We start from the raw sequence: 22,281 nt of genomic DNA, 5'->3' as shown, positions 1-22,281 counted from the left end.
AACTGAGTAAAGAAGAAATTGAGCTACAAAGTAGTCCCAGCACAACCTGAGCTGACCCTGTGGGGAGTTTTGAATCTGTATGACCCTTCTGAGTTCAGGCCTTGATATACCCACATCAGCCAGTCACTGGATGCAGGCTGCCCTGCAAACAGCATGACCTTGGGCAAGGTGGCTCTCACCAGCAGAGATTAATTTGAGTAAGTATTCAGTTCTGAAGCTGGGATCTGGACAGTGTAGCACAGAATCCATGACGGCAATGCAAGGAGGCTTTTCAGAACTAAGGGGAACAGAGATGGAACTATCTTTCAGGTGAGGAAGTGCTTTGAGAGGTATAACCCTCTTGCTAAGGCATCATTGCTTTCTTCATCTGCTAGTTAGTATGATTTAATTCTAGTTACAAAACTTGTGTTTACTGTAGAATACGTTTAAAGTTGTTTTGTTGATAAGACTTCTAGAGAAACGTCTGGCCAAAAATAACTATTTCCTGGGTTTAGAACAAGAGATCCGAGACAACTTAACCTTTGGTTATATTTCTGCTTTAATATATAGTAACATTTGAAAATACGCAGATATCCAGGAAAAAAAGGTAAAGCAGTATGAGGTATTGAGAGCACAACTGTGCTTTAATTTGGGAGTTATTTGGGGTGTTATGTAACAGCAATTGTACTTGTAGATAAACATGTCCACTAGCTCTGCAAACACATTCAAAGGTAATAGTATATAGTACACTCCACACTGTAAAATATGTCAAATACCCCCACTCTACAAATTCACTGTGCTTCACTATTTTTTTTGTTTTGTTTTTATAAGAAAAGGGGCATATCTGTAATTCACAATCCAAGTCAGATTCTTAATTTAGGTACGAAATATTACCTGCCAATTTGCTTCTCAAACCATTTTTTTAAAAAAAATATATTCTTTAAAGCCATTTTATGGCCATGGGAATCTAATTAATTTCATAATGATGTTGGCTGAATATGATACCAAAAAAATGCATGTATTTTCAAGAACAATAAGATAGATAACAGCATTAAAGCATAATCCTTTAAGAATTCATGAGAAAAAAAGGATAATAAAACTTAAGCTTCTTTTTCAGATGTTTAAAAATGTCTATAAAATCCTTTGTCCCAAGGTTGATCATCTAACCATGGTACGCAAAATATGCTAAACACATTGCCTGGTGTCAAGGTGGGAAAATTCTCTTTTATATCATAAAATCCTCTTCTAATCCATGTTGACCCAAGTCCTGGCTGTCTGAGGGCAGATTCCTGTCAAGAGACCTAAGGTTGTCATGGAAAGCATCACTTTCATCTACTGGTTGGTAATCTTGTTCCATTTCAGTTACGAAGCCACTCCCAGATCCTGATCCAGAGCCGGAGCCGGAACCTGATCCAGAATAGTCCTCAGAAAGTGGGAAGATACGATTCAAGTCCTGGATTCTTGTCTTTCTGAAGTATGAAAGAAAAATGGGAAAAAAAACAGTAGAGTTTGATATGTGGGAAAGATAATTTTAACAGTTTTTTTTAAAGATAAGGAGATAAATAGAGCGATCTAGTTGCTTAAATTAAGAGATTTAAAAGCTTCCAAATTATTCAATGTTTTAAAACCAACAAAAAAACAGGTCAAATGTTCCTATGTGTTTGCCTATACTTATTGCACCGATCAACTCCACATCTACCTATTGCAGATAAACAGTGTTAATTTTGTTATCACTAGCATATACATTCTATATTTGAAATTTACTTAAGAAATCATTTTTATTTTTATTTTTTTAATTTTTATTTTTGGAGACAGAGTCTTGCTCTGTTGCCCAGGCTGGAGTGCAGTGGTGCCATCTCGGCTCACTGCAACCTCCGCCTCCCAGGTTCAAGTGATTCTCCTGCCTCAGCCTCCCAAGTAGCTGGGACTACAGGTGTGCGCCACCACACCCGGCTAATTTTTGTATTTTTAGTAGAGATGGGGTTTCACCATATTGGCCAGGCTGGTCTTAAACTCCTGACCTTGTGAACCACCCACCTCAGCCTCCCAAAGTCCTGGGATTACAGGCGTGAGCCACTGCACCCGGCCCAATAAATCATTTTAAAAAGAAGGCCTCTTGGCCGGGTGTGGTGGCTCATGTTTGTAATCCAAGCACTTTGGGAGGCCAAGGTAGGTGATCAATTGAGGTCAGGAGCTCGAAACCAGCCTGACTAACATGGTGAAACCCCGTCTGTACTGAAAATACAAAAATTAACCAGGCGTGGTGGCACACGCTTGTAATCCCAGCTACTCAGAAGGCTGTGGTGACAGAATCGCTTGAACCAGGGAGGCAGAGGTTGCAGTGAGCCAAGATCGCGCCATTGCACTCCAGCCTGGGCAACAGAGCAAGACCGTCTCAAAAAAAGACCTCTTTCTCTCTAAAGGGAGAACAAACTGCCAGGTGCGGTGGCTCACGCCTGTAATCCTAGCACTTTGGGAGACTGAGGCAGGTGGATCACCTGAGGTCAGGGTTTTGAGACCAGCTTGGCCAACATGGTGACACCCCGTTTCTACTAACAATACAAAAATTAGCCGGGCATGGTGGTGCATGCCTGTAATCCCAGCTACTTAAGAGGCTGAAGCAGGAGAATCACTTGAACCTGGGAGGCGGAGGTTGCAGTGAGCCGAGATCGTGCCACTGCACTCCAGTCTGGGCTACGAGAGCAAAACTCCGTACCCTCCACCAAAAAAAAAAGAAAGGACGAACAACTAACAACTAAGCCCAGACAGATGACATTTTTTCCTAAATTAAAATTTCCATAAAAGTTCTAATAATTTACAGTGCTTCAACAAAGCTCACTTTTGAGAAATTCTTTGTAAGAAGCTAAGCTTTATATATATACCAGCATATAAACATTCAATTTCCTATCAAAAAATGACCCTGTCTCCAACTTGCATTCATTCAGCTGAAGAGTGCTGAAAGGTAAGGCTGCCTTCTGGGTTGACTGTGATGATTAGAAATTCAAAGAGCACAAAATGGTCCGAGCAATGACGACAGCCCTCGGTGACAGAATAGGATAACGAAGGATCAGAGACAAAAGCTGAGTGTCACAGCTTACAAGTCATTTCCTCCATGAAAATAATAAACCACCAGCATATAACCAATTAGAGTTTTAATTCATGTACACATTCAATAAATATTTGTTGAACATCTGGTCTTTGTTTTGAGGGCCTGGGATAGAACACAGGCAGACCAATGAAGCTCCTGCTCAAGAAGTTTTTATTTTAGTGGCGAAGACAGACAATCAGTGAATAAATGAATCAGGAAAATCGTAGGTGGTACAGATAAATGAAATTGACTAATGTAATAGGGAGTGACCAGGTGGCTACTTTAGCCTGGGGTGTCAGAGCTGGAAACACAGATTTGGTAGTTAAACCCTTGGAACCAATGGAGGTCATCGACAGAAAACATGTAGATAGAGAAGGGGGACCAGGCCACAGCCAGGGTCACACCAACATGTTAAATATTGAGCAGAGGAAAAAGCACAACCAGAGAAGTAGGAAGAAACAGGATAAGGCAGGGCATGTAAGCCCCAAGACAAAAGCATTTCAAGGGAGGGGTCAACAATTTTTTTTTTTTCTTGTAAAAGAAAGGGCCTTAGGCCGGGCGCGGTGGCTCAAGCCTGTAATCCCAGCACTTTGGGAGGCCGAGACGGGCGGATCACTAGGTCAGGAGATCGAGACCATCCTGGCTAACACGGTGAAACCCCGTCTCTACTAAAAAATACAAAAAACTAGCCGGGCGAGGTGGCGGGCGCCTATAGTCCCAGCTACTCAGGAGGCTGAGACAGGAGAATGGCCCGAACCCGGGAGGTGGAGCTTGCAGTGAGCTGAGATCCGGCCACTGCACTCCAGCCTGGGCGACAGAGCGAGACTCCGTCTCAAAAAAAAAAAAAAAAAAAAAAAAAAAAAAGAAAGGGCCTTCTTCTGTTGTGTGGGCTGGAGTGCAGTGGCATGATCATGGCTCACTGCAGCCTCACCCTCCCAAACTCAAGCCGTCCTCCCACCTCAGCTTCCTTTGTAGCTGGGACCACAGGCGTGAGTCACCATGCCCGGCTAATTTTTCTATTTTTTGTAGATAGGGTCTCACTGTGTTGCCCAGGCAGGCTCGTCTTGAACTCCTGAGCTCAAGTGATCCTCCTGCCTTGGCCTCCCAAAGTGCTGGGATTACATGCATGGCACAGTCAGCCATTTTTGAAGGCAATTAAGGGTCAAGTAAGCTGAAAATAGAGAAGTAATCAGTGACTTTGTCAACCAGGGTGGAGTGTAGGAACAGAAGTCTAGCTGCAGAGGGGGTGAGGAAAGGAGGGAGCAGGCATGGGTGGCCCTTTCAGGAGATGTTATTGTGAAGAGGTGCAGAGAAGGGCAACTGCTGGAGAGGACACAGAGTCAAAGGAGAGATGTTGCCTGAACATAGGAGATACTAAAGTACTGAGATACCGATGGGAAGAAGTATACTAAGATACTGATGGGAAGAAGACACTGGGTTCGGAGAGATAACTGCAGAATGGAAGTCCTGGAGAAGATGCATGGGAAAAGGATACTGGCCATAAAAAGAGGTGGCCTTGGAAGCTGCAACAGCCAGGGTCCAATCAGGAAACTTCTCCAGATATTTAACACAGAGGGAATTCCTCATACAGGTGATGGAGGAGAAGTAAAGCCAAATGGGGGATAGCGAGGTGACCCAGAGATTAGCAATAGCAAGAAAATATTTCCCTCTGCTGGGCGCAGTGGCTCATGCCTGTAATCCCAACACTTGGGGAGACTGAGGCAGGCAGATCAATTGACGTCAGAAGTTCAAGACCAGCCTGGTCAACATGGCAAAATCCCATCTCTACCAAAAATACAAAATTAGCTGGGCATAGTGGCACGCCTGTAATCCCAGCTACTCAGGAGGCTGAGGCAGGTGAATAGCTTGAACCTGGGAGGCAGAGGTGGCAGTGAGCCAAGATCGCACCACTGCATTCCAGCCTGGGTAACAAGAGTGAGACTCTGAAAAAAAGAAAGAAGGAAAGAAGGAAAAGAAAGAAAAGAAAGAAAGAAAGAAGAAAGAAAGAAAGAAAGAGAGAGAGAGAAAGAAAGAGAGAGAGAGAGAAAGAAAGAAAGAAAGAAAGAAAGAAAGAAAGAAAGAAAGAAAGAAAGAAAGAAAGAAAGAGAGAAAGAAAGAAAGAAAGAAAGAAAGAAAGAAAGAAAGAAAGAAAGAAAGAAGAAAGAAGAAAGAAGAAAGAAAGAAAAGAGAAAGAAAGAAAGAAGAAAAGAAAAGAAATACTGCCCTCTTTGGGCTACAGCTATAGTGGAAGGAGGTTGTCTATTTCCTGAGCCCGGGGACTAGAGGCATCTGGTGGGAGCTGAGGCCATGGGAGAAACACAGTCCTGCCCAAGGTGCCACCCAAGGCAGGGAGTAAGGAGAAGAAACATGCCTCTCTCCCTTCCTCCCAAGCTCTCAATCTCTCTTCCTTGCCTCCCATCGGCCAAAGTCAGCCACAGCCCTGGGAGCCTGAGAAATGCAGACCCCAGGGGTCAGTTCTCCTCCCACCCCACAGCTAGTACAGAGCAGGGCCAGGGGAGGACAGGAGGATCCGAGGGCAAAAGGGCTTGGGATCGGCACAGAAGCAAGGACCATTCTTTCGCAATGACGGGAAGGAAAGCACAGGGTCAGGGTGAGAAGCAAAGTTACTGGCTTTGAGGAAGGAAAATAGAGATTTGAGCAGAGGAGGAACGGTGTGCAAGCGTTCTTTTGGAGAATTTGAGCTATTCTCTTAACATTTTGTTTTATTTTTTAATTTTAGTTTTAATTGTATTTATTCATTTTAAATGTATTTATTTATTTTGAGACAAGGTTTTACTCTGTCACCCTGGCTGGAGTGCAGTGCCACACCACGGCTCACTTCAGCCTTGACCTCTCAGGATCAAGCAATCCTCCCACCTCAGCCTCCCGAGTCACTGGGACCACAGGCATGCCTGGCTAGTTTTTGTATTTTTCTGTAGAGACGAAGTTTCTCCATGTTTGGCTAATTTTTGTATTTTTCTGTAGAGACAGGGTTTCTCCATGTTACCCAGGCTGGTCTCAAAGCAATCTGCCTGCAATCTGCCTGCCTTGGCCTCCCAATCTGCCTGCCTCAGCCTCTTAATAGCTGGGATTACAGGCGTGCCACCATGCCCAGCTAATTTTTGTATTTTTAGTAGAAATGGGTTTCCGCCATGTTGGCCAGGCTGGTCTCCAACTCCTGACCTCAAGCAATCTGACTTGGCCTCCCAAAGTGTTGGGATTACAGGCGTGAGCCATAGTGCCTGGCCACTAATTTTTAAACAGAGATGGGGTCTTGCCGTGTTGCCCAGGCTGGTATCAAATTATTGGCCTCAAGTGATCCTCCCACCTCAGTCTCCCAAACTGGGGGGATTACAGGCATGAGCCACTGCAGCCTAACATTTTAGATTTAAATGAATTAGTATTGAAACCAATGACTAAAAATAATGGAGGATGCTGTAATATTACATTCAAACTTAATGCTGAGACCTTAAAGTATGAATGCAGGAGTAGGACTACAAAGTACAAAGTTGCATATTGAAGACTGTAATGATGTAATCACTAACGCAGTGAATACCAGTGATGGAGAAAGTCACCAGCGCTGGGAATGGTGGCTCATGCCTGTAATTCCAGCACTTTGGGATGCTGAGGTGGGAACTGCTTGAGCTTAGGAGTACATGACCAGCCTAGGAAACATACAGAGACCCCCATCTCTACAAAAAAAAAATTTTTTTTTAATTAGCTGGGCATGGTGCTCTGTGCCTGTGGTCCCAGCTACTAGGGAGGCTGAGGCAGGAAGATCACTTGAGGAGTTCGAGGCTGCAGTGAGCTATGATCACACCACTGCACTCCATCCTGGGTGACAGAGAAGATCCTGTCTCAAAAAAAAAAAAGAGGAAGTCACCAGGATCCCAAAGTGATGTGAAATGTACCTGGTTTGGAGCACAATGAACCACCTGGCTTTGAGGATAATGATTTTCTAGATTTGAGCCTGGAGATTAAAACTTTTATGATAATCCTTTTCTTAGTATATATATTTTGCTGCATCCTATATAGCTTTAGTATTCATTGAATTAATGGTTTCTAATATAATTCAATTTTTGTTACTCATGAATTTATATCAGGTCTTTTTTGCAAGTTTAAAGCAAGTTTTATCTGATCAAGAAGAGATTTGATTTTTGTTTTACAAGTCATGGCCAATTATTCTTCCTTTCCCTAATTTTTATTTTTTTGAGACAGGGTCTCACTGTGTTGCCCAGGCTGGAGTGCAATGGCATAAATAGGGTTCACTGCAGGCTCAACCTAGGCTCAAGAGATTCTCCCACCTCAGCCTCCCGAGTAGCTGGGACCACAAGTGCACATCACCATGCCTGGCTAATTTTTGTATTTTTTGTAGAGACGGGGTCTTGCTGTATTGCCCAGGCTGGTCCCAAACCTCCTGGGCTCAAGGGATCCTCCCACCTCAGCCTCCCAAGGTGCTGGGATTATAGGCATGAGCCTCTGCACCTGGCCATTTTTAAAAATAATTACCATCTAATTGAAGAACATTTTTTAATATAAACAATGTATTTGAAATAGAGATAGGGTCTCACTATGTTGCCCAGGCTGGTCTCAAACTCCTGGGCTCAAACAATTCTCCCGCCTTGGCCTCCCAAAGTGCTGGGATTACAGGCATGAGCCTCCACCCCTGGCAGAAGAACACTTTAGTCACCTCCTCCAAGAAAAAACCTCATACCCATTAGCAGTCACTCCTTATTCCTCCCTTTCCCCAGCCCCTGGAACCCACTAATCTGCTTCCTGCCTCTAGGGATTTGCCTCTATTCTGGACATTTCATCTAAATTGAATCATACAATATGTGGCTTTTTGTGTCTGGCCTTCCTTCACTCTGCATTATGTTTCCAAGGTTTATCTATGTTGTAGCATGTGTCAGTACTTCATTCTTTTTATGACCCAATAATATTCCTTTGTATACTTATATCACATTTTGCTTATCCATTCAGTTAATTATTGGATTTTAATATGTAGTGTGTTCTGTTTACACAAATAAAACAATGTTCAATCATTTTCAATACCTGTTGATGAAAAGCCCTCAATGCTCCTGTCTACCATCCACAAAAAAACTTTCAAAAACAGGTGAATCATGTATACTCGCACATGTCATATGCCAGTGTATACAGTACAGTTTTACTATGTACTGCAGAGTAAGAGCCAAACTACCAAAGCAAGAGCTTGAATCAAAACACTCTGGACAGCTTGAAGAAAAACACTCCCACATCTGTGCCAAGAGGTTGTGAAATTACGGACACTTTAAAATTAGAGAAAAGGCCAGGCATGGTGGCTCATGCTTCTTATCTCAATACTTTGGGAGGCCGAGGCGAGTGGATCACCTGAGGTCAGGAGTTCGAGACCAGCCTGGCCAAGATGATGAAACCCCGTCTCCACTAAAAATACAAAAAATTAGGCTGGGCGCGGTGGCTTACGCCTGTAATCCCAGCATTTTGGGAGGTCAAGGCAGGCAGATCACTAGGTCAGGAGATTGAGACCATCCTGGCTAATAAGGTGAAACCCCATCTCTACTAAAAATACAAAAAAATTAGCTGAGAGTGGTGGCAGGTTCCTGTAGTCCCAGCTACTCTGGAGGCTGAGGCGGGAGAATGGCGTGAACCCAGGAGGTGGAGCTTGCAGTGAGCCGAGAATAAGCCACTGCACTCCAGCCTGGGCGACAGAGTGAGATTCCATCTCAAAAAAAAAAAAAAAATTCAGCTGGGCATGGTGGCGGGCACCTGAAATCCCAGCTGCTCGGGAGGCTGAAGCAGGAGAATCACTTGAACCTAGGAAGCGGAGGTTGCAGTGAGCTGAGATCGCACCATTGCACTCCAGCCTGGGCAAGAAAAGTGAAACTCTGTCTCAAAAATAAATAAATAAATAAATAAATAAATAAATAAATAAATAAATAAATAGAGAAAAGTCCACTTACGGAAAAAGGTCAGTCCTCAGCCGGGGGATCTTGTTGGATTCACTTGGAAGTAGGTCGAACATTGGTCCTTTTTCTTCAATGCAGTTTGCAGAATTACTGTCTGGATTGCAGCGCACCCATTGGTACCTGGCTGGATAACCTGCCCAACAAGGAACCCACATTGTTACTAAGTATCTACTACACAGCTTCTAATCACTCTGTCCTAAGAAGCTTTTATTTTTGCTTTTTTTCAAGACAGGGTCTCACTCTGCTGCCCAAGCTGGAGTGCAGTACTGTGATCATAGCTCACTGCAAACTTCAACTCCTGGGCTCAAGCCATTCTCCCACCCCAGCCTCCTGAGTAACTGCGACTACAGGCGCACCACCATGCCCAACTAGTTTTGGTTTGTTTTGTTTTTTGTTTTTGTTTTGTTTTGTTTTGTTTTGTTTGGAGAGATGGGGTCTCACTATGTGCCCAGGTTGGTCTCAAATGCCTGGGCTCAAGCAATCCTCCTGCCTTGGCCTCCCAGAGTGCTGAGATTACAGGCATGAGCCACTGCACCCAGCCTGCCCTAAGAAGGTTTTAACTAAATAGATTCTAAATTTGGTAAAAGGCAAAATGTAGACAGATTTTACGCCCATTCATATAACAGCAGCACCTACTACGTGCCAGTGTTTTATATAAATCGTCCTTCTTACTACATTCCAAAAAGTAGCAGAGTTTAAAGTTAGAATAGGCCTTGGAATCAGCTGCCTGGAGGGAAGTCCCAGCTCTGCTGACTCGTTATGAAACCTTAACTTCTCTGAACCCTTACTGTAATATGAAGATACTAATAGTGCCATAAATCTATCACAAAAATTAAACGAGAAAATAAACGTAAAGAATTTAACACAGTGCCAGGCACACAGTAAACACTTGATAATATTAACTGTTGTTACTTTTGTACTATTATCTCAATTTTACACAAAAGAAAATTGCAGCCACACAGGCTCTAAGTAAAGAATCCAGGATTCCAACCCACATCTGACCCCAAAGCCCGCATCTTTTCATAGAGACGAGTCAAATCAGGTTCAGAAAGGGGAAGGAACACACAGTGTGGTACCCGTGGTATTACAGAATTCTAGTTCTTGTGTTTTAGGGCCATACAGGATCCTTAGGAATGAAAAGTAGATAACAATTTGTCCTGTGTCTTTGCACTCAGATTTCACAAGAACAAGTTTCCTCTATCCACAGAGGCCCAGGCAGCTTGGAATATCTGAGTCTCAGCTTCTTCTGAATTTCATTTCTACGGAAAAGGTTCCAAATCTGATGTTATAAGGTTATATAGGAGATTTATTTATTTATTTATTTATTTATCTTATTTTGTTTTATTTTATTGAGAGAGAGTCTTTCTCTGTTGCCCAGGCTGGAGTGCAGTGGCACAATCTCGGGTCATGGCAGCCTCCGCCTCCCGAGTTCAAGCAATTTTTCTGCTTCACCCTCTGAAGTAACTGGGATTACAGGTGCTCACCACCACGCCCAGCTAATTTTTTGTATTTTTAGTAGAGATGGGGTTTCACCATGTTGCCCAAGTTGGCCTCGAACTCCTGAGCTCAGGCAATCCACCCACCTCAGCCTCTGAAAGTGCAAGGATTACAGGCGTGAGCCGCTGTGCCTGGCCTATATAGGAGGTTCTTTATTAGCTAATGAAATAAAATCTTCCTTCCTCAATTTAGCAAAGACAAAGGCCTGGTGGCGAGAAATACTTCACCACCCTTCAAAAAGTTCATCTCCTCCCCACTCCAAGCATACACTTTATTCTAATAAGTGCAACTAATAATTACCTAGCAAGAAGGGGCATGTCTAGGATTCTTGAAAGGCAGGAAGGGTGGTTTTAAAGCTCACCACAAAATAATGGAAAACACTCAGATAAATTACAAGGCATCAACTCATAAGAGAATACTAACCAAATGAAGAAAAGTCCTTTTTTTTTTTTTTTTTTTTTTTTTTTTTTTTTTTTTTTTAATGGAGTCTCGCTCTGTTACCCAGGCTCGAGTGCAGTGGTGCAATCTCGGCTCACTGCAACCTCTGCCTCCCAGGTTCAAGCGATTCTCCCGCCTTAGCCTCCTGAGTAGCTGGGATGACAGGTGCCCACAATCACACCCGGCTAACTTTTGTAGTTTTAGTAGGGACACGGTTTCATCATGTTGGCCAGGCTGGTCTCGAACTTCTGACCTCAGGTGATCCACCCACCTCGGTCTCCCAAAGTGCTGGGATTACAGGCATGAGCCACCACGCCCAGTCAAAAGTACTTTTTATGGAAAAGATGATGTGGCATTGTAGAAAAATCTATACTTAAAAATGAGTGAGAGGGTGAGAGGCGGGTAGGGCAATACCTTTTTTTTTTTTTTTTTTTTAAATCAAATAAAAGTAAAAATTAGGCTGGGTATGATAGCTCACGCCTGAAGTCCCAGCACTTTGGGAGACTGAGGTGGGAGGATCACTTGAGCCGAGGAGTTCAATACCAGGCTGGGCAACATAGGTAGACTCCCATCTCTGCCAAAAAAAAAAAAAAAAAAAAAAAGATTTTAAAAATTAGCTGGATGTGGTAGCATGCACCTATAGTCCCAGCTGCTTAAGAGGATTGCTTAAGCCTGGGAGGTCACAGTGAGCCAAGATTGCACGACTGCACCCAAGCCTGGGTGACAGAGCAGACTGTCTCACAAGAAAAAATTTACAAAATTAAAAATAAATAAAAATAACTGAGAAAATCAGAATACCACTTTGTGTGAATAAAAGTTTCAATTATATAAACAGACATGGGGGGGAAATGGAAGGAAATACACAAAAATAACTGGTGGCAGAATCTTTGTTTTTTTTTTTTCTCATTTTGTTTTCTAAATTGCTATAATAAACTATATTCCTCTAAAAACATAAACATTAAACACTTTAATATAGAAAACAGTAAATATTCTCCCATTGGATTTTCTTTCTTTTCTTTGTAACTATATATTATTCTATCATAATCTTTCCTGTGATTCCTGAGTATAGCTTACAATGTCTGGTCTGGGAGAGCTGTTTGTCCAAAATGAGTTAGCTCTGCCACTGCCTGGAGGCTGGGAATAAGGCAGGCAAAATTACTTTTCAATGTCTGCCCCTTACTGGCTGTGTGATCTTGGCCAACTTAAACTCCCTGTGCCTCAATTTTCTCATCTGTAGGATGGAGCAGTAATAGAGCTAATAATGAGATACAAATGTTAGGTTCTTAGAGTAGTACCTAGCACGTAGTCAGAGCTCTTCACTGCTAGTTTCTCTCATGAGAAGGAGGACCACATTGGCCTATAATCTCTGATAGTGAACATCTTATAAATTTAAATTCAAATTCCTATTCTACCATTTAGTATCTCTAGGATTCTCAATTTATGGACTTTCTTTCTTTCTTTCTTTTTCTTTCTTTCTTTTTTTTTTTTAATTTCTTTTTATTTTGAGATAGAGTCTGGCTCTGTTGCCCAGGCTGGAGTGCCGTGGCACATTTCAGCTCACTGCAACTTCCGCCACCTGAGTTCAAGCTATTCTTCTGCCTCAGGCTCCCGAGTAGCTGGGATTACAGGCGCGTGTCACCATGCCCAGCTAATTTTTTGCATTTTTAGTAGAGACGGAGTTAGCCAGGATGGTCTCGATCTCCTGACTTCGTGATCCGCTTGCCTCAGCCTCCCAAAGTGCTGGGATTACAGGCGTGAGCCTCCACGCCTGGCCTAGTTCCCCTCTTTCTTTCCTTTTGATTCTTTCCTGAGGTAGCATTAGTTTGGCATCTAATTGCTACTTATACGTCTCTTCCTGTAGGTGAAATAAAAATCCAGCATCCTCTCCAGCAGAGGGCGGTGTCTTCACACCTTATGCTGTCTAGACCAGCTCTGTCCAATAGAAACAAAGCAAACCGCATAGAGTTTTCAATGTTCTAGCGGCCATATTTTTAAAAGTAAAAAGTAACAGGTGAAATTAATTGTAATACATTTTGTTTAACCTAAAAATATATTCAAATATTGTCCTTTAACATATCATCAATATAAAAGTTATTAATGGGATATTTTGCATTCTTTTCTTCTTACTAAGGCTTCCAAATCGTGTATATTTTGCATTCACAGCATGTCCCAATTTGGCCTCACCACATTTCAAGTGTTCAGTAGCCACAAGTGACTTGTGGCTACCATACTGGACAGAGCAGGCCTAGGCAGTCCTTCTGCAAGCCACTGACACACTGAATATCAAGCTGAGAAAATTGCTTACATAGGAAGCTAAACAGAAAAATAATGCTTAATGAGAAAGCATCCAGGTGAAAGACCAATCTTTTCACCAGCATGACAAATGCAACTGTAGCAAATTAGTAAAAAATATTTCTAGAATACAAAATTCCCCCAGAGTTCAGAATCTCAGCTAATTAAAAATCGTAATGAAGTCTTTCTTCTTGGGGGTGATGAAAATGTTCTAAAAGCAATTATAGTGATGGCTGCATGACTCTGAACATACTAAACAACACTGAATTGAACACTTTTTTTTTTTTTTTTGAGACAGTCTTACTCCATCATCCAGGCTGGAGCGCAGTGATGCAATCTCAGCTAACTGCAACCTCCGCCTCCCAGGTTCAAGTGATTCTCCTGCCTCAGTCTCGCAAGTAGCTGGAATTACAGGTGCACGCCACCACGCCCAGTTAATTTTTGTATTTTTAGTAGAGACAAGTTCTCGCCATGTTGGCCAGACTGGTCTCAAACTCCTGACCTCAAGTGATCCACCTGCCTTGGCCTCCCAAAGTGCTGGAATTACAAGCATCAGCCACCACACCTGGCCTAATCATTGAATCAAACATTTTTAATGGGTGAATTGTATGGTATGTGAACACCATCTCAACAAAGCTATTTTAAAATTTTATAAATAAATCAAAAGTAGAAGGATTCCCACTCCAAAAGTCTATCTAATTCGGGGCCGATGATGTTAAATGTACTTTAAAATAAAGAACAAGTTACACACACTAAATTCTTGACATAGTTATTCAAGGGCGTTGGCAGGATGTGAAAATTTGCAGTTCCAGCCCCTGTGGTTGTGAGAGTATCTTGACTCTATCTTGCTTGAGATAAATGTCTTGTGATTACAGTGGGTATGCTCATGGACAGAAATGTTATCTTCCTAAAAGGCCCACTGATGGGATTTGTTGGTTAATTGTGAGGTGGATTCCAAGGGAAAGAATGGTTTTTATTTGAATCCTATCCTTCACTGCCCACCTCCCCCACCACCCTGAATCCTCATACTTTCTATGAGTAAATGTTACCAAAGCAAACAACTTTCTCCAATAGTCCATACCTTTTTATATTATGGCACTAACTTTTCCCCCAACACAATCACAATGTACTAATTTTTTTTTTGTTTTTTGAGACGGAGTCTCAGTCTATCGCCCAGGCTGGAGTGCAGTGACATGATCTTGGCTCACTGCAACCTCCACCTCCCAGGTTCAAGTGGTTCTCCTGCCTCAGCCTCTTGAGTAGCTGGGATTACAGGTGCATACCACCATGTCCAGCTAATTTTTGTATTTTTAGTAGAGACGGGGGTTTCACCATGTTGGCCAGGCTGGTCTTTAACTCCTGACCTCAAGTAATCCACCTTCCTCGTTCTCCCAAAGTGCTAAGACTATAGACGTGAGCCATTGCACCGGGCCTAATTTCCTATTCTTAATGGAAACTTACTGCAGGCATGTTAGAGAAACTTAAGCAGCAACTACCATGAAGGGGAAAAGAAGACCATTTGATTCATTCAGAATGGTAGCATTATCTAAGCCGGAGTGACTTCCTCCTGGTCTATCAATTCCACAGGACGGATAAGCTTCCCCAACTCTTGCACGGTTTGACAAGCTATAAAAAGCTCCTAAGTTTACTTTCAATTTCTCCCTCAGTTCAGTGGGAAATATTATAGCAAGGGCTACAGTCAAAGGATTTTTTGTTTGTTTGTTTAAATAAAGAAAACCTCTAATCCATGAGCTGCAGTAGAAAGTTAATTCTGACCTTGAAATTAGACGACCAGTTCAGTTGTTAATTAGTTGTAATGGGTCTTGGGCATGACTCACAAATTTTTTGCAAGAGGTTGCTGTATAGAGCAAATGAGATGAGAAATGTCAGATCCAGTTTTCTCCTCTATAACTAATGCTAATTCCTCCTCACAGGGAATGTGTTGATAATTACCAGAGAATGGATGTGAAATCACTTTACAAACAGCAGCACAATGAGTGGATCAATATCGTTCCTGTGAGCTAGGAGACAGTATACAGTGGACACATGGGGGCCTGGCCCCCTTGGCTGCACCTGTTCGTGGATATTCCATTTTTTTTTCCTTTATGGGTATATTGGAAAAGAGAGGCAATAAGAGTGTAGGATTCACAGGCCTCATCAAATCCCCTGGAGATAGATTAGTCATCTGTGCTCTCCAGCGTTACCCACACATCCCCAAATTTCCATTTCTTTGTGCTCGGTAGACACAATCTTACGCCACATCTTTACTTGGGTTTGACTAATAGTAAAAATATACCACCATCAAATTCATATGTTGAAGTTCTAACCCACAGAATCCCACAATGTGAAATTGTTCAGAAATAGGGTCACTGCAGATACAGTTAGTTAAGATGAGGCCATTAGGGTGGCCTTGATCCAATGTCTGGTAACCTTCTAAGAAGATGGTATTAAGACACGGATGCATGGAGGAAAGACCATGTGCAGACAAGGGAGAAGGTGCCATCTATAAGCCAAGGAGAGAGTCCTCAGAATGCGACCGACCCTGCCAGCACCTTGATCTTGGACTCCCATTTTCAGAACTGTGAGGAAATAAACTTCTGTTGTTTAAGCTACTCAGTCCGTGGTACTTTGTTATGGCAACCTGAGCAAACCATTATAGTAACCTGAAATGGTTTTGAATATGCTCAGTAAAAGCAAGCCAAAAGCCTAGCTGATTTGATCAGCTAAACCAAGGGGCTAGATAAACACTTTTTACAAGACAGAAAGAATGTTGTCGAATAATATCTGGCATTGCGTGGAGGTATGAGGAAATGGTGTCACGACTCTTCACATCACAGCCTCGTGCTGCAGTCACTCACACGTGCAGCCAGTCAGGGACATCTATTTCCCTGCACGCTCAGATGTGGGCACAGGCCCTTGAGCCCGATACCAAGAGCCTTTTTTCAGAAACACCCTAGTTTGTCAGTTTCTCCCTTGTCTCTTTCTATGGTTTCCTTTTCTAACAAAGAGCTAAACCTATGAGGTCATGGTATAAATGCTAGTATTCTATACAATTTCATAATGAATTATTTTCTTTCTTTCTTTCCCTTTCTTTCTTTCCTTTCTCTCTCTTTCTCTCTTCCTCTCTTTCTTTCTTTCTGACAGAGTCTTGCACTGTCACCCGGGCTGGAGTACAGTGGTGTGATCTCAGCTCACTGCAACCTCTGCCTCCCAGGTTCAAGCAATTGAGCCTCAGCCTCCTAAGTAGCTGGGATGACAGGTGCATGCCACCACACCAGGCTAATTTTTTTTGTAATTTTAGTAGAGATGGGGTTTCACTGTGTTGGCCAGGGTGGTTTCGAACTCCTGACCTCATGATCCGCCTGCCTTGGCCTCCCAAAGTGCTGGGATTACAGGTGTGAGCCATCACGCCCGGTCTTCTTCATTTCTTTCTAATAAATACTGTGCAAGGAAAGTTTTTGTTTTCATTCTAGTTTTCCTTAATGAATCTTAGTGGGAAATTCACGTTTCTGGGAAATTTTGAAAACATAAAGACATACGTATCTCTGGTTAGGGTATGCTCAGCACCATCTAGCCACTCAAGACTGTACTAAAGTATGGAACTCATTACTCTCGATCTTGTCAGACCACATGGTTATTTGGGAATTACTTCATCAAGCTGAAGATATTCCCCAAAATATCCCAGGGAAGCCTGTTCCCTAAAACTGACAACGTTTTATATTTTTAAAATACATAGATTAATAAAGTTCCAGAAACATTACTTCCTCTTTTTTCAGTATTAGCATAACTAGAAGAAAATTATTTTATAAATTTCTAACATAAAATGAATGTCTCTGCGATCATCTGTAAGATTTCATCTCCACCGGAAGCAAGATCATGACAACCAAAAGTCGCTTTGACGAAACAAATCTAGAAAATGTGTGTCATTGTGACTCAACATTTCCCTTACCATTTGGCCTAACCTAATGTTTTTCGACTATAAGCTCAGCCATCTCTCTATCGAGCCATGATCTCTGTCTTATTTAGACATGATTCCTTATTTACCAAAGAAGAACAAATGGTATTTTTCTTACAAGCCTATCATTTTCATTGTCTCAGTCATTAGAGGTTTTAAGTTGTTTCAGAGTCTGACTAAACAACACTAAATGATAGATAAACGTAGGAAGATATTTCCGAATATGATGTTTCTCTGAGCAACAGTATAAATACCAAATTATTTGGCCTTCTCTCTAAAATCTGAGAGGGTTTACATTAACTATGTCTAACCATAATTGAGTTTTCAGTAAGAACCAAATTTATCTTTAAAAAAAAAAAGAAGAAAAAAAAATACACACAGTCAGATTCACCCCAATTGGAATATAACATCTCCCAGTATTAAAATAACGATGACACCGTCACAGCGCACTAGAACTTGGGGCTGATGTAGACACTGAGGGGTAGGCAGAAACCCCCAAACACTCAAAGGTGCCATCTCCTCCATGCAACACACACAGGAGTCATTTTCTGGATTCCTTGAGCTTTTTAAAATGTATAAACCTCACATTTTCATCCCAAAATAGCACATTTCAATCATTGTAAGAGTTTACAAGAAGGCACAGGCCACCGAGTTTAATTTTTCTTGGTACCAAACTTAACTGAACTTATATTAAAGGGTTCGGTGACCCCAAATCCTTCTTCTTTGCCTCCTTTCCCATAATATTTATTATACATTCTATGCCTTAAAATGAATCTAATGACTTGTATGGACTATGGGGCTTACAGAGAAGATGGCTGGGGAACAAGACTCCTGAGTCTTACCTTGAACTGAGGATTCCAGAACCAGGATGAGGGCAAGAGCCAGGACGAGCCGACTGCATTTGAGTAGCTTCTGCATCATGACCAACTCACTCCAGCTCTCCCGGCTGCACGCCAACTTCTTGATTAGGAAATGTAGCAGGGTGCTCTCTGTCCCTTTTAGAAAAGGTTCCAAAACCTCAAACCCTGCCCAGAACACACGTCACAATTTCCTGAACAAATAGAAAGAGATCCACATCAAAACCCAGAAAGAAAGTTGGGGGGGGGGGAAACACAGTAAAATAACTATTCATACCCATTATGAAACTGTACTGGACTCCCCCCAGGCCTGCTTTTTCAAAAGTTTTGTTGTTTGCCACTTGCCTGCCAGAAATTTTTTTTCCCTACTGAAACAGTAGAATCAGCATTTGGGACAGTTTGTTTTTCCTTTCCTTAGGTATTTTTAGTAGAGACAGGGTTTCACCTCAGGTAACAATCTAAACACGAGATTGCTAATATTGAGAATCTGCTGCATTTTTGATGAGATAAGGGAGCTAGGTGCTGCCTTTTCATCACCGAGCACTTTCAACATAAAACATTATCTTCATTTTATTTTTCACCGGGGAGTAGCATATCTCACTGAGCCAAGCTCATGAAGTGAAACTTCAAAGCTGAGCTCTAACCTTTAAGAATGAGTTGTCAGATTTCAGATGAACAGTTTCTTCTTAAACTCAGTTTCTTGCATTGGATCATCAGCTCTCTATCTCAAGAACGTACGATTTTCAGTTACAAAGACCATGGTAAAACAGAAAAATTCTTTTGCATTCCTCTCTCCTTCACACTGAGCATTTCTTATGATTGGATTCTATTTCTACTTTTATCTGTTCTCCTAGTCAAAACTTTCAACTTGAGTTTTGGGTCCTCTGGGCTTGAATAAGCCAGAAATCAGGAACGAGGGAGAGATTGTACTCACAGCGAGCTGCTGGACCTCAGCAAACAACACAAACCTCTGCCTCATGTAGATAAAGGAACAGCATTTTCCCTGGGCATCATGCAGATTTCTGGAGGACTAAGGCTCTATATTAAAGTTATACAATAAAGGTCAGGTGCTGTGGTCCACGCCTGTAATCCCAGCACTTTGGGAGGCCGAGGCAGGTGGATCACGAGGTCAGGAGATCAAGACCATCCTGGCTAACACGGTGAAACCCTGTCTCTACTAAAAATACAAAAAATTAGCCAGGCGTGGTGGCGGGCGCCTGTAGTCCCAGCTACTCGGGAGGCAGGGGTAGGAGAATTACTTGAACCTGGGAGGCAGAGGTTGCAGTGAGTTGAGATCGTGCCATTGCACTCCAGCCTGGGTGACAGAAAGAGATTCCATTTCAAAAAAATAAAAATAATATAATAAAATAAAGTTATACAATAAATACAAGCCTATCATACATCCTTGCCCTTGTGGCGTATACATTTTCCTTACTTCCTTTCAAGATTCGAACACTCTCCATTTCAACATGTCTATCCCTACCACTACCCCAGACGGCTTAATGCACATGCCCCACTCTCCATTCTCATCCTCGCCCTTGCCTGGCCTTTGATAGGAGGGAGGAGTTTCCCTTCCCTTGTTTTAGGCTTCCTGCTGATTCCTTTACCATTTCCTGCTAAGGACAGAGTCTCACAGACTAATAGTCACGGTGCAAGAACACAAAGAGTGCACATTTTGGTTCTCTTCAGAAGCCCCTTAAACCAGCCAGAAGTGTGTCCTCCAACCCAGGGGTATCTCCAAGTACAGCAACCAACCCCAAAATGCACTGTCCGGGAAAGCTTTCCACTGAGGAACGTTGGTTTCAGTTTGAAATTTCAGCTGTCATCTTTGGTCCTTTTTAATCTAACTCCCAATTGAAAACCCCGGCACCAAAACAATAGTTCCCATCAATAACTTTGATGAGTTTCCTACAAATCCCCAGAGCTGATTAGGGCTTGTGCTTTAAAATGGTAATTTTAGGGGCTTTTTCCATTTGGGAACTTCATTGTTTTTTTTTTGTTGTTTTCTTTCTTTCTTTCTTTCTTTCTTTCTTTCTTTCTTTCTTTCTTTCTTTCTTTCTTTCTTTCTCTGGGTCATGGTGGTGGTGGTGTTTGTTTTTTATTTTTTTTCCCTCTCTCTCTCTCTCTGTCGCTTAGGCTGGACCTCCACCTCCTGGGTTCAAGCAAGCAGGTTTGGCTAATTTTCTTTCTTTCTTTCTTTCTTTCTTTCTTTCTTTCTTTCTTTCTTTCTTTCTTTCTTTCTTTCTTTCTTTCTTTCCTTCTTTCCTTCTTTCCTTCTTTCCTTCTTTCCTTCTTTCCTTCTTTCTTTCTTTCTTTCCTTCTTTCCTTCTTTCCTTCTTTCCTTCTTTCTTTCTTTCTTTCTTTCTTTCTTTTTTTTTGTTGTTGTAGAAATGGGTTTTTTTTCAGGTTGGCCAAGCTGACCTCGAACTCCTGACCTCAAGTGATCCACCTGTCTCAGCCTTCCAAAGTGCTGGGATTACAGACGTGAGCCACAATGCCCAGCTCATGGTGACTTTTAAAGCACAGGTGCAGTATTCATAAGCATTTGCTCTTGATAAGCATTCAGCGTAGCGTACCACTACGCTGATAATCAAGTTTCTTTTTCCAAGAAGTCCTCCAGTTTCATTTCCCTAGCCCTACTTCAAGCTGTAGGGGAGCAGCACACATGCTGCAGCAGCTGGAAGTCCTGGGTCCAAGCCCATGTCCGTCACTTACCAGCTGAGCCACGCTGGGCCACTCACTCTTTATGCGTCTCTTGTTCCAGTTGTAATGATGGTGTGGGAAGCCAACAAGAGGATGTCCTCAGGAGCACATGGCATACGCAGTGAGGGAAGCGTTGGCAACAGTCCTCAGGGCTGGGCACGATCTTACCCAAATATTCCACTATTAACCCAATAGGACCCATATCTTTCCCTAAAATTCAATCTACGATATGCATGTTTTCCACAATTTTAAAAGACAAACCCTATATCAGACTTAATCCTTCTTTTACCAGGCAACCTGAAATGCACCTACTTTACTTCACACACAGTTGATTTGGCCATAAAATGAGTATTCTTATTCCTTCACAGTCACCTGGAACATGACAGAAATCAATTCCTGTTATTTAATAAAGTAACAGGTCACCGGCAGGGCGGGGTGGCTCACACGAGCACTTTGGGAGGCCAAGGCAGGTGGATCACCTAAGGTCAGGAGTTTGAGACTAGCCTGGACAACATGGTGAAACCCTGTCTCTACTAAAAATACAAAAACATTATCTGGACATGGTGGCAGGCACCTCTAATACCAGCTATTCAGGAGGCTGAGGCAGGAGAATCGCTTGAAACTGGGCGGCAGAGTTTGCAGTAAGCAGAGATCGTGCCACTGCACTCCAGCCTGGGCAACAGAGCAAGACTCCATCTCAAAAAAAGAAAAAAAAAAAAGATAAATTGAGGTTATGAGAAGAGATACTGAAGGCAGCATGAAACTGCACAGAAGGGCAGCTCCAAGGCTTATTTCTTTTTTAAAGCTCCAGGTTAAAGATTCCGCCACTAGCAGCCTCTAGGCCTTTTGCTTGCCTCTTCATTGAGAGGGTCTTGACTCTGAACTGGGCACTGCACCAAAAAAAAAAAAAAAAAAACACACAAAAACCAGTAAATAGATACTGCACCAAATCTGTATGTTTCATGCAAGGATGGCCCTTGCATGAATTTTTGATTTCTAGAACTAGAAGGGACCTTGCAAATCATCTAGTTCCCTCACTCAGGTGAGAAAAATGCCAAGTCCGGAAAGGTTAAATGATTTGCCCCTACTCACACTGTAAGCAAGTGGCAAACCAGGGTTAGAACTCAAGCTTCCTAATCCGTGCCCCCGGATAGATGAGGAACGAAAGGGAAACAAGATTAAGATTTGTAAATAATCAAAAGTCCTTTTTGTTATTTTCTTGTAGAGGTACATGCTAAACATTGCTGTTTAGCATGATAAAATGACTAGGATTTGCTTCTAAATAATCCAGTTTGAGGGGGATGGGAAGGGTATAGTGGTGGTTTGATAACTGCTGAAGTTGAGCAATGAGTAAATGAAGGTTCATTCTACTATCCTCCCTACTTTAATATATTTTTGAGAATTTTCATAATAAGCCAGCACAGTTGCCCACATTCGTAATCCCAGCATTTTGGGAGGCCAAGGTTTGCAGATCACTTGAGCTCAGGAGTTTGAAATCAGCCTGGGCAA

The 22,281-nt window shown here is 42.3% G+C and overlaps 1 protein-coding gene across 2 annotated transcripts; it reads right to left on the bottom strand.

Annotated features, from left to right (window-relative positions):
* Positions 1 to 520: 520 nt before the first annotated feature.
* Positions 521 to 18,201, bottom strand: LOC105466103 (serglycin). Of its 2 annotated transcripts, XM_011715039.3 has the most exons (3): positions 18,055 to 18,200; positions 9,025 to 9,163; positions 521 to 1,448 (listed from the first exon to the last, which is right to left on the bottom strand). In XM_011715039.3, the coding sequence occupies exons 1-3, from the start codon at positions 18,131 to 18,133 to the stop codon at positions 1,205 to 1,207; spliced, it is 462 nt and encodes a 153-aa protein (XP_011713341.1). In that variant the 5' UTR covers positions 18,134 to 18,200; the 3' UTR covers positions 521 to 1,204. The 2 variants fall into 2 exon arrangements, with proteins under 2 accessions (XP_011713341.1, XP_024643781.1); XM_024788013.2 differs by lacking the exon at positions 9,025 to 9,163 and having other exon boundaries at positions 18,055 to 18,201.
* Between the last annotated feature and the right edge of the window lie 4,080 nt (positions 18,202 to 22,281).

The sequence above is a fragment of the Macaca nemestrina genome, chromosome 9 (assembly GCF_043159975.1).
Source record: "Macaca nemestrina isolate mMacNem1 chromosome 9, mMacNem.hap1, whole genome shotgun sequence".
Classification (NCBI taxonomy): domain Eukaryota; kingdom Metazoa; phylum Chordata; class Mammalia; order Primates; family Cercopithecidae; genus Macaca; species Macaca nemestrina.
Note: the sequence above shows the minus strand (reverse complement) of the source record. Positions and strands in the feature narration are given on the sequence as shown.

Coding starts and splice junctions, on each gene's coding strand:
- LOC105466103 (XM_011715039.3), bottom strand. CDS start 18,133: ATGATGCAGAAGCTACTCAAATGCAGTCGGCTCGTCCTGGCTCTTGCC. Junction 9,164..18,054: donor TCTGGAATCCTCAGTTCAAG/GTAAGACTCAGG, acceptor CTTGTTGGGCAG/GTTATCCAGCCAGGTACCAA. Junction 1,449..9,024: donor CTGAGGACTGACCTTTTTCC/GTAAGTGGACTT, acceptor TTCATACTTCAG/AAAGACAAGAATCCAGGACT.